This window comes from Nelumbo lutea, chromosome 1 (assembly GCF_056320005.1).
Source record: "Nelumbo lutea isolate HS-2025 chromosome 1, American lotus-T2T, whole genome shotgun sequence".
Lineage (NCBI taxonomy): Eukaryota > Viridiplantae > Streptophyta > Magnoliopsida > Proteales > Nelumbonaceae > Nelumbo > Nelumbo lutea.
Genome location: NC_142684.1, coordinates 55452028 through 55463846, shown reverse-complemented (window position 1 = coordinate 55463846; position 11819 = coordinate 55452028). Strand labels below are relative to the sequence as shown.

Genomic DNA, 11819 nt, shown 5'->3' with positions numbered 1-11819 from the left:
AATAAATCTTACACCGGATTGTTTTCCATCACATCATCAACTTAAAATACATATCGTAGTAAGCAAACTAAAGGCGAATGTGTGATGAAGAGCTAGAAGTTTACTGACACATTTATTTAATTACCTCCTCCCACCACAGCCCCTCTCCCTTTGGCAGTTGAAATAGAGAGCAGCAACTGGTAGGCCGAGGTTGTAAATCTCAGCAAAGTCTCTGGTGTTGAAATTTTGACGCCACCCTGGAGCATACACTGTCTGCCTTCCCAATTGCCTAAACAGTGCAAACACAAAACGGTGGATCCCAGCTGTTGGATTTGGGCTCTCATAGCTCACTATCTCATTCCCTGCTGGAACAATTAATATTAAAGCATACCCATCTTGCAGTCATACACGTACGTGGATATGTTGTTTCTCATAGTCATGCCTCTCGCTACAGACAGCCAGAAAACTTAATAGGTGGTGATATGCACATGCAATTTTCATTGAAAAATAAAGATTGATATATAATATATTTTAAAGAGAAATATATGCATGTTTGATAGAGGTTTAGGGTGTACTATTTAAGGCATTCCTAAGCTATATCTTTCAAACCCTACTTAAAAAGGATCGGATATGCTATTCATACTTGTTTTCACATTTTTATCCACGAGTAATTACAACTGTGCATCAGAAATATCTACTAAGCAGTGGTAACTAATTTATTTAAGAACCCAGTACACCCTTAGAGTGCAGTTCTAGATTTCTAGTGGTGGACTGAACGGTAAAAACCCCTTTATTTAAAAATTCAGTTTTGTCCATACCTAGGCGGCTAGGCCCAATCTCTTTTAACTTGGGTTTGGAAATTAACATTTCTGACATTTCATAACGAATGTTTCAATAAATTTTGACCGTTACTGGGCGAAAGTTATGGGTGAACAAGGTGAATACATAGTTATTTGATTAAATATATGTTTGCTTCCGTGTACGTTCTTTGAATAAACAGTCCCACATAGACACCCTTTTCATTAAATGCCTCATTAACTGCATTTGTATGTATCGATATTTCTAAAAGCAAACTTCGATTTCTGTGTACCTCTCCAGTTTTAGAAAGTGGGATTGACATTTTGCTGATGTGGTGCCTAATGGCACCTATGTGTCATAAATACCTTCATTAATTGCTTTTTTCGGTATTGCAGTCACATAAATACAAAATGTTTACTCAATAAACATAAATGGAACCAAACGCCCTATAAGTGGTTCAATGGTCAATTATTGTTGTCCTATTACAATTTAATTAACTAAGTTTAAATACAAGGTATTTTAAATCTAGACCGGACCAGACAATCAGACCGAAAAAACTAGGAAATAATCACCTGGTTGGTTCTGTTTCAGCCCAGAACCGTTTTTTGGCCAAAAACCATTGATTTGGTCAGCGAACCGCTGACCTGCTGGGTGGTCGAATCGTTAACTTGGATAACGGTTTTTGGTCGTTTTTACTTTTTTACTATTTTAATTAATTTTATTTTTTTGTTCGAATGGGTTGTCTGTTTGGTTTGAATGGTCAAACTGTTCGACCCAGGAATCAGATCCTAGAACGGTTCCCTGTCTAGTTCGGTATAGGCTGTGCTCCCTCCCTTGGGATTCTTGTCCGCACGGGCCTGGTCTGTGCCATGCCATGCTGCGGGCTGGGCTAGTCCACAGGCCAAGCCTTGGGCTAAGGCAGGCTACAAACTGGGCCAAGCCATTTTTTTTAATATTTTTGAAAAAGTAATGAAAATTTTAACATAAATTAAAAATGGGCAAAAAATAAAAAAGATCTTAACATTTTTAATTTATATGAAATTTGGTGTATACAATATTGCCTATATATGTAATAATAAAATGAAATAATATAATAAAATTGAATAAAATTATGGAAAAAGTACATACAGGCCCATTGCAGATTTCTGAATTCCACTGCAGACTTATAAACATTTAAAATGTCAAATACCCTACTCTATACACCAATGCCCGCTCATGAATTGGCATCAATTCCAAATTGGCACCTGCCCCAAGTGTACTTAGGGCCTAAAAATTCTGACCCTCGGCCGAACCATCATTCTCCCAAAAAATTATATATATATATTATATAATAATTGATGAGGGCGGATTTGGCCCTCTAGTGACACTATGACACCTGGCACCATGTGACAACTAGGTGTAGCCTTGTGACAACTAGACAACTCGCCACTTACTGGCGGCTCGCCACAAGCAGCTTGCCACTAGGCAGCTCTCCCAGGCAGCTTGCCAGTAGGCAGCTCGCCACTAGGAAACTTGCCATCATGCATCACTTACAAGCAGCTCGCCACTAGGCAATTCGCCACCATGCAACACTTACAAGTAGCTCGCCACCATGTAGCACTTACAAGTGCTGACTTAGCCATCAGAGTGACCTCGCCGGGCAAACACCTCCGGGTTCTCTGATTTAGTTCTCACAGGTCCCTCAGCTCCTGTCGCCTACAAAGATGAGCAGATCATCGCATGTAGGGAGTAGCCAGTTCAGTTCCCATCGCTGCTGGTAGTCAGATCATCTCCAGCAGGGAGCTGTAGGGTTGCGCTACGCTAGGGAGCTCCACTTCGACCCCTAAGTCATAGGCCAGTTGGGAGCAGACGAGATACTTAGTCAAAAAATTGATACGCGACTAGAAACCGTTACATCAATTGGCTCCATCTGTGGGAATCGCTACAAAAAGCTAAGTTCTCATTCTACAAAAGCTAAGTTCTCATCCTACAAAGAGCTGAGATCTCATCCTACAAAAAGCTAAGTCCTCTTCTCTTAGAAAGCTAAGCCCTCGCTTTTTAGAAATTGAAGCTCTCGCTTTATAGTTTCCTTTTTTTTATGAACTCAAACAAACTAAAGCTCTCTCATTACGAGGCAGATGCAGCACGATCATAGCTCTAAGGCACCCACCAAGCGGCCTGGCGCGGCCTGCGCATGGCCTGGTGACCTGGCCCAGCCGCGAATTGGCGAATTGATAAAAGACTTCCTCGTCACTAAAGACCCATTCGCCTCTTTGGCATGGGCAAAGTTTAGGAGTGGACTATGAGTCACTCCCAAAGCCTAAGGGTTGTACTATTGCATAAGACCCAGTCACCTCTTCGGCATGGGCAAAGTTCAGGAGTGGATTATGAGTCGCTCCCAAAGCCTAAGGGTTGTACTATTGCATAAAGACCCATTCACCTCTTCGGCATGGGCAAAGTTCAGGAGTGGACTATGAGTCGCTCCTCGAAGCCTAAAGGGCCACAACACTGCATAAGACCCATTCGCCTCTTCGGCATGGGAAAAGTTCAGGAGTGGACTATGAGTCGCTCCCAAAGCCTAAGGGTTGTACTGCTGCACAAGACCCATTCGCCTCATCGGCATGGGCAACCTTCAGGAGTGGACTATGAGTCGCTCCCAAAGCCAAAGGGTTGTACTCCTACACAAGACCCATTCGCCTGCTTAGCATGGGCAAAGTTCAGGAGTGGACTATGAGTCGCTCCCAAAGCTTAAGGGTTGTACTACTGCATAAGACCAGTCGCCTCTTCGGCATGGGCAAAGTCCAGGAAATTGGACTATAAGTCGCTCCTAGAGTCTAAGGGCTAAAGTACCGAACTAGCAGAGAGTTCGACACCTTGTCAGCCCGGAATCTCACAGGCAACTCAGCACCTGGTCAGCCCGGTACCCCATAGGCAGCTCGACACTTGGTTAGCTCGACGCCTCATAGGCAGCTTGGCACCTGGTCAGCCCGACACCTCATAGGCAGTTCGACATTTCACAAGTCCCAATCGCCTTCTCAGCATGGGCACTTAAGACCCAATCACCTCTTCGACATGGACAAAATCAACAAGAGTGGACTTTAAGTCTTTCCTAGAGCCTAAGGAACTGAATCAACGCTTACGAGCTCGTCAAATTATGGGCCAAAAGGAGAAATCTACTCCATTCGCCGAGTTAGTTTCAGCTCGGGAGTGAGGGGCAAATGATGAGGGCGGATTTGGCCCTCCAGTGACACTATGACACCTGGCACCTTGTGACAACTAGGTGTAGCCTTGTGACAACTAGATAGCTCGCCACTTACAGGCAGCTCGCCACAAGCAGCTTGCCACTAGGCAACTCTCCCAGGCAGCTCGCCACTAGGCAACTTGCCATCAAGTAGCACTTCACAGGAAGCTCGCCACTAAGCAGCTTGCCACCATGCAGCTCTCCCAGACAGCTAGCCATCATGTAGCACTTCACAGGCAGCTCACCATTAGGCAGCTTGCCACCATGTAGCTCTCCCAGGCAGCTCGCCACCATGCAACACTCACAGGCAACTCACCACTAGGTAGCTCACCACCATGCAACACTTACAAATAGTTCGCTACTAGGCAGCTCGTCACCATGTAGCACTTACAGGCAACTCGCCACCATGCAATACTTACAAGCAGCTCGCCACTAGGCAGCTCGCCACATAGACAACTCGACACTTCACAGGCAGCTCGACCACCGAATGATAATTCCAAGGAGCTCATCACCGTACCCCGCATTTTATGGAATTGTGACTTGTAACGGCTATATTAGCTCACCCACTCCCCGACTTAGGCGGAAATGGGCAACCTTAACGGTTGGTGGATTTATCCCCACCTAACACGAAAGCAAGTCCTGTCACAGCGGGAATCTAGAATCTGCTCCACCAAACCCACGAGGACTCTAGTATATAAAGACTTCACCCACAGGGGCGAGGTAGGCGAAAAGCGGAGATGGTAACCCCTACTCTCTAGCTCTCTCATTCTCTAATATCATTCTCAGCTCACTACTAAGTGCTGACTTAGCCATCGGAATGACCTCACCGGGTAAACACCCCCGAGTTCTCTGATTTAGTTCTCGCAGGTCCCTCAGCTCCCGCCACCTAGAAAGATGAGCAGATCATCGCCTGCAGGGAGTATCCATTTCAGTTCCCATCGTTGCTGGTAGGCAGATCATCTCTAGCAGGGAGCAGCAGGGTTGTGCTACACTAGGGAGCTCCACTTCGGCCACTGAGTCATAGGACACTTGGGAGCAGACAAGGTGACGAGGCACTTAGTTAAAAAAGTTGATACACAACCAAAAACCATTACATCAATAATCATATTTAATATATATATATATATTAAATATGATTATTGATGTAATGGTTTTTGGTTGCGTATCAATATATATATATATATATATATTAAATATGATTATTGATGTAATGGTTTTTGGTTGCGTATCAAAATATATATATATATATATATATTTGGGTCATATTGGGCCATGCCTTGAACTGCGGGCGGCCGCAATCCGTTGTGCCGGGCGGCCGTGGTGCGGGGCCTGATTTACACCTTTAGCTAGAGAAGCTAATAAATTTTTGATGATGTGTCTTCCCCAAACACAAAATGCGAGTAAAGAGTTTGCAATATTTTAGGATTAGTGGAAGTAGGTAATAGGTATGCCTTTAAACGTACTGGTTCCTTGTCAAATTCGAGGAGTCATGAGATCTTCTCGTTAAACATTCTCTTTGGGACCGCTAGAAATTAACAGCAACCTCGACCTTTTGTTTTATGGAAAATGGGGAATGGAGAATGTTCAAATTCTGACATTGAATTCTTCACTCTAGATTAGACTCCAGTTTACCTTCAAAATTGGTTAACATGACTTTACCTTCAGCATTTTACCCATAAATAGTCTTCGGCCCCACTAATATTATCATCTATCATATATTTGCCATCACCGAGACGCAGAGCACGTTTTAGTTGGAGACACCAGGCACGGTATTGAAATGGAGAAAGGAAATTTTGAAAACTTTGAACAATATTTAAGGGAAAAAAATCTTTTTCTGCAATTTATGGTCAAGGCCTAATGAAAAGTGAATTTCCTAAATTTAAGTAATTGTTAGATAATTTAGGATACTGTTAGAGAATATCAACCTATTCAAAGACCTCACCTAATAGCTTAAGATTTTAGGTTGAATGGTTCTTTCAGATGGTATCAGAGCCATTTTGACCAAGTGATCTAGTGTTCGATCATCATTACCCCCATTATAATTAAATAAGTTTCAGCACAAGGTATGGGGTGGGCCTGTGCTTGTTCATGCTTCAAGCCCAATGAGCTTTCATGTGAGAGGGCGTGTTAGAGAATATCAACCTATTCAAGGACCTCACCTAATAGTTTAAGCTTTTAGGTTGAATGGTTCTTTGAGAGATACTATTAGAAATTAATCCAAATTATGTGCAATGTATGAGCGTGAATGTAATTTATTAATTTACCTAACATACAGGTAGGGCCTAACATTGTTAAAAGAACTTGAGGCAAAAGGAGTTAGGGGTAATTTGGGTGGGGCCTAGCCTGAGTCTTATCGAGTTCAACCAAAGCTTTTTTATAGGTTAGGCTTGAGTTTTAAACATCAAATTGGGTTTGGGCAAAAAGCTCAAGCCTGACCTAAATTGATCAGGTTGCACTTGGATTGAAGCCTTGGATATCCCAACTTGGCCCGACCCAATCTGAGCCTACCCAACATTTTCAATCTATTCTATGTAAAAATTGAGATAGAGGGCTCAACAAGACCAAGCTCAAGCCCAACCTAAGATGTTGGGTTAAGCTCGAGATAGCCTTGGGTTGGTAAATTCAGGCTTAACTTTGAGTTAGGCCAAGCTTGAACTTGAGTTTTAGGACATGCAATTGGGCTTAAGTTGACCCTTAACCTGACCCAACCCACCCAAGTTGTACCCCGAGAAGGAGCATTGTGGCATTCCTAACTGTTTTAGCTTTTACCTTTTAGGCTTAGTTTGGAAAGAGTACAAATACAAATATGTACAATACAAATACATACAAAATAATAAAAAAGTCAAGGTTTTGCACTGTACATATTTGTATTTGTACTCCTTCCAAACTAAGCCTTATTAAATTGTTATAACTTTATGAAATTTTTATTTAGTATTAATTTTTGTTATTTTTAAATGGATTAGAGGATTTGGAATTAATAATAATTAAGATTAAAACTAATAATTTTGTTATTTTGTTAATTTTTATCAAAAAATTTGTAGTATCATTTTATTTATTTTTAAATGAAACTTAAGCGGATATAAAATTATAAGATATAATTTTGACACTAAAATTTTCTTACTTTTTTGTTGCTTTATTAATAAACATGTATTAATTTGTATTAAATTTATTTTTAAGTAAAAACGTTTATTAATAAAAATAATTATTAATTCATATTACTTATATATATTATTGCATTATTAACTTAACTAGTTAACTAATTTATTATGTTATTAATTATTTGTTAATTAATTATATAATTATATTATTATTTAATTAATCCTTGTAATTATATAATTGTTTTATAAGCTAACTAAATTTTTTAAATTAATTAATGTAATTAAAAAACTTAATTAATAATTTCCTACTTTAATTAATGAAAGTACGTTAACTAAATAAAAGTAACTTATTAAATAACCTTATGCCGGTTAGGCATATACAAAGTTAACTAATAACTAATCAATTAATCTTAATTAATTAATTTAATTTAATTAAGGTAGTAAAGTTAACTAATTAAGGTAATGACTTTAAGAGCAAGTCAAGAAATAAATTGAGTTAAAACTTATTAGTTTTTGAAATTAACTAATTGGAGAATTATGTAATTAATAACTTAATTGTGTTATCATTAATTAACTAAATAGTTTAATACTTTAAAAATAGTATTGGAGAATTATGGGTGACTGAATTGCCCTCGTTTGTCTTTAATTAAACAAGTAAGTATTAACCTGAAATGAAAATAATGTATAGAATATGTATAGAATATAGATAGTTGTATTAATTAATTGGGTTGATCCTCTTATTAGTTGTTAAACCAAACCTTACTAAGTAGGGCCATATTTTTATGGGTAAGTGGAGAGAATAGAGGGTAGCCAGAGATAATTTAGAAGTTCGTAACCCCGTGTCATTTATTCAAAAATTATTTAGGGGGTGTTCTCTTTTTTGGATTTTGAGAGGGGGGAAAGTTGGTCAATATGATTTTGTTTCCTATTGACCAAGAATTTCATGTTCGTTTTTCAAATTTATGTAGAGATCGGGGAAAGTTTATTTTCCTGCATATCATACCAAGGTAAATGATACCCATCTCCTAGGGGGTAAATAACTTTACCAAGAAAAACTTGCCCTGGTAAGTAACTTACCAAAAAGGTAACGGGGCTTAAAGTAACACTCAACAGTTGTTAAGTGAATTATGTGAAAAGATGACTTATAATATGAACATTTAAACTAAGGCCATGTTTGGTTTGAAGGAAAAAGTGGAGAAAGGAAGGGAAAGATGGGGAAGCCTATACAAAGGTTTGTAAAAGTTTCCCTACCTTTCCCTTTCCCTACATTTTCCTTCAAACCAAGCATAGCCTAAAAGTTAAATGCAACGTTGTTGAACCGCCGTTGACTCGAACGATTGGACCATTCGGCCCGGGAACTATCTAGGCAACCGGTTCTATTTTACCCAAAACCCAAAATCTGATAAAAAACTAATGAAAAAGTCAACAAACTGTTGACCTGGGTGGTTGAACCATCAACCCCGTTCAATGGTTTTTAACCATTTTTATTGTTTTAATTATTTTTTAATTTTGCTGTCAGAACAGGTCATCCATTTGAACCTGACTGTTGGACTGTTGACCCGAAAATCAATGCATGCATGTAAAAATTTGATTACTGTTTTTAACTTACCAAAAGTTGCATCTGTTCCTCCAGGAATGTCTGTCACCAACCTAGAGTGTTAAAGCAATCCAATTAGTACAAGTACGATGAACAATTCTAGCTATTCATAGATTCACACACTTATTTGTGAGATATAAAATAGGTAAAATATAGCCCCGACCCCTGAAAGAGAATGGAGGTAGAATGGAGGGAGTAGGAAGGTAGGAAGCAAGATAATGTGGTCCGCACTTTATAGGAAAAAGAATTGAGATAGAAAAGTGGTCGAATTTTGCATCAATTTTTAAGAAAGAATATTTGCACTGCCCGAAAGTGTAAATGAGACAAAAATTGCAGATTCTGTATTTGATGCACCACAAACAAAGGTGTTGAATTGAACCTGGTACAAAATTTGTAATTGATTTGAATTTACACCACAAATAGAGTATGACATTTTTTCTAATAGAGGAGGTTTAATCTCAATTCCAACTTGTTGTTTATTTGATTAATTGAATATTTTGTGGCAATTCAACAAATCTCCATCCCAATAAAGTTTCTCTTGGACAAAAATGGGAATTAAATACTTACATTAGGCTTTGTTTGGATCCAGTGTAAAACGTCATCAATGTACTTTTACATTGATGATGCTTTACACTGAACAATATTATAGGTGACTTATATTTTGAAAATCGCGATAAAAAAATGTAAAGTTTTACATCAATAAAATCAATGTAGTATATACATTAATTATCAATGTAAAACTTTATGCTTGATGAGTCTTAGTGATCAACACACGTAAAACTAAACCAGAGTGGAGTTTTATGTTGATCATAATTACACGTTCCTTCCAAACGTATACAAAACCGAACTGATATAAATTTTACATCGGTTCTTGATTTACATTGCTTCCAAATGCAGCCCTAGTGTTTTCTATCAAGACAATTAACAAAACAGTTGTATACTTGTGTATGCATATTTATTTGAAACATGAAGGATGGTTTTAGGGGAGATCAAAATGGAGGGGGAGTATTTTCCAGGAAATCAACACAAGGTTTAAGCACAATTTCCCATTTAATATGTGTAAATATTCATTAAAAGATTTATTTCTCAAGTCAAAAGAAAGTGAAAGTGTCTTGTAGGTACATTGCCTATTTTTAGCTTGGAAGATCAGTCTCCTAAACATCCATCGGCAACATTGACACATTTAAAGGGATAAATTTCAATATAAATAGTTTTAGGCCATGTTTGTGAGTGCTTAAGTTAAAAATAAGTGCTTATTTGAATAAGCACTTATTTGCATTTGACACCCAATTTTTTCAAGTGCTTATTTTTTTTAAATAAGTATTTACCTTATATTGGGTGTTTGTAGTCCTTTTGTCTAATAAACACTTAAATAAGCATTTGTGACAATTTTATCCTTCATTTTCTTTCAAATTTTCAAAATATACCATTTGAAAGCACTTTTATAAAAACACTGATATAAAAGTACTTTTATAAAAATATGTTTATGAAAGAATTTTTTTGAAAGCACTTGTACAAAAGCACTTTTATAAAAGTACTTTTATGAAAACACTTCTAAAAAGGTATCCTTACAAAAGCACTTTTATGAAAGTTTCATAAAAGTGCTTTCATAAAAGTACTTTCTTAAAAGTGCTTTTATAAAAGGTGCTTTCATAAAACTACTTCCTTAAAGTACTTTCATAAAAGTGATTTTGTAAAAGTGCTTTCATAAAAATACTTTTATAAAAATGCTTTTGTAAAAGTACTTTTATGAAGTTCAACTAAGGATAATTTTATAAGTGGTGTTTTAAAATTCAACTAGGGATAATTTCGAAAGAAAAAAAATTGAATAAATGCTTATTGTATAAGCGTTTAAAGAAAGCTGGAAATTTGGACTTAACAAATAAGTCCTTGTTTTAAAATAAGCACTTATTTTGGATTTATTTCCCAAATACCAATAAATGCTTAATGACCCAAATAAACACTTATTTTGATTAAGTACTTATTTTTAAACACTTCCAAACATGGCCTTAGTCTTCTCAAAGCCATTAATTTAGCCATGTTAAGAACTAGGGGCTTTTTTGGTATTAGGTTCATATATCCAAAATCCTTATAGGTTATCCTTGATATATATTTCTCATGCATGTTAACAATTAACCAGGTGATTCCCTCTTATTTTTTATAGTTTCCTCTTTTTCAATCCCACAAAAGATTTCAACTTAATTTGAAAATGTAAAAACCTAAACAGAATCTTATATACCAAACATACAAAAACAGAGGGAGAGAGAGAGACCAAAAGAGATAGAGATTGAAACATAACCAGTGTAAATACTCTCTGAGGTTTGGATCACTTGGGCTTGGAGCATCAGGGTCCACCATTACCTACAACCATATATAATCCACTTGAAGCCAATCGTATGCAAGAAAAACCTCAGGCATGAACTATATATATACTTGTGTAGGAGAGGAGATGATATTCCAAAAAAGCATAAAAAGAAAACAAGATATAGAATTAGAATTGTAATTAAGGACTGACCAGCGTGAAAAAGATCCTGAAATCATTGCCCCCAACTTGGACTCTAGGTTGGTGTAGCAGGGCTGAGGGCCTAATGTCATATCCATTGTTGATTTGCCTATTGTTGCAAGTGACCCTTAGAGACATGGATCGTTCAAAAGGATCTAACACATCCCCTATTACACGACCAACAACCAGAGGATCCCTTGCCCTTGACATGCTATACGTAGAACCTGGCCGGGCACAAATGTGTGTAACTTGAGAGAGGTGGCCGATGAATTTATAGGCTATTATTGATGAATCATGACCTTTCATATATTATTATGGCCCCACCTTAAAAATCATCAAGTCACAGCCTTCCATGTATTAATCTGTCTGTGTCACTGGAATCTACTTTTTCTACTTTCTATTGACTGGAATCCACAAGTTCCAGCCGTCATCAAAGAACATAGAATCCAGATGTAGGTGGAGTTTGTGTTTACCATCAATGATGCATTCTTCTTCACAAAATAAAACTCAAATGCACTGCTAAAATTGATTATATGGAACTAATAGAAACACCACCATTATTAATTCTACTAATTAACCACCTTGACACATTCATTCCGAGATAATAGTGAATCGTATTCTCGT

The 11819-nt window shown here is 37.5% G+C and overlaps 1 protein-coding gene across 1 annotated transcript; it reads right to left on the bottom strand.

The window, feature by feature from the left end:
- Nucleotides 1-120: 120 nt before the first annotated feature.
- On the bottom strand, nucleotides 121-11405 carry LOC148874648 (protein VERNALIZATION 3-like). The gene is made up of 4 exons (XM_088963952.1): nucleotides 11208-11405; nucleotides 10992-11053; nucleotides 8705-8745; nucleotides 121-341 (listed from the first exon to the last, which is right to left on the bottom strand). Exons 1-4 carry the CDS (start codon nucleotides 11403-11405, stop codon nucleotides 121-123), a joined length of 522 nt encoding a protein of 173 aa, XP_088820078.1.
- Nucleotides 11406-11819: the final 414 nt, after the last annotated feature.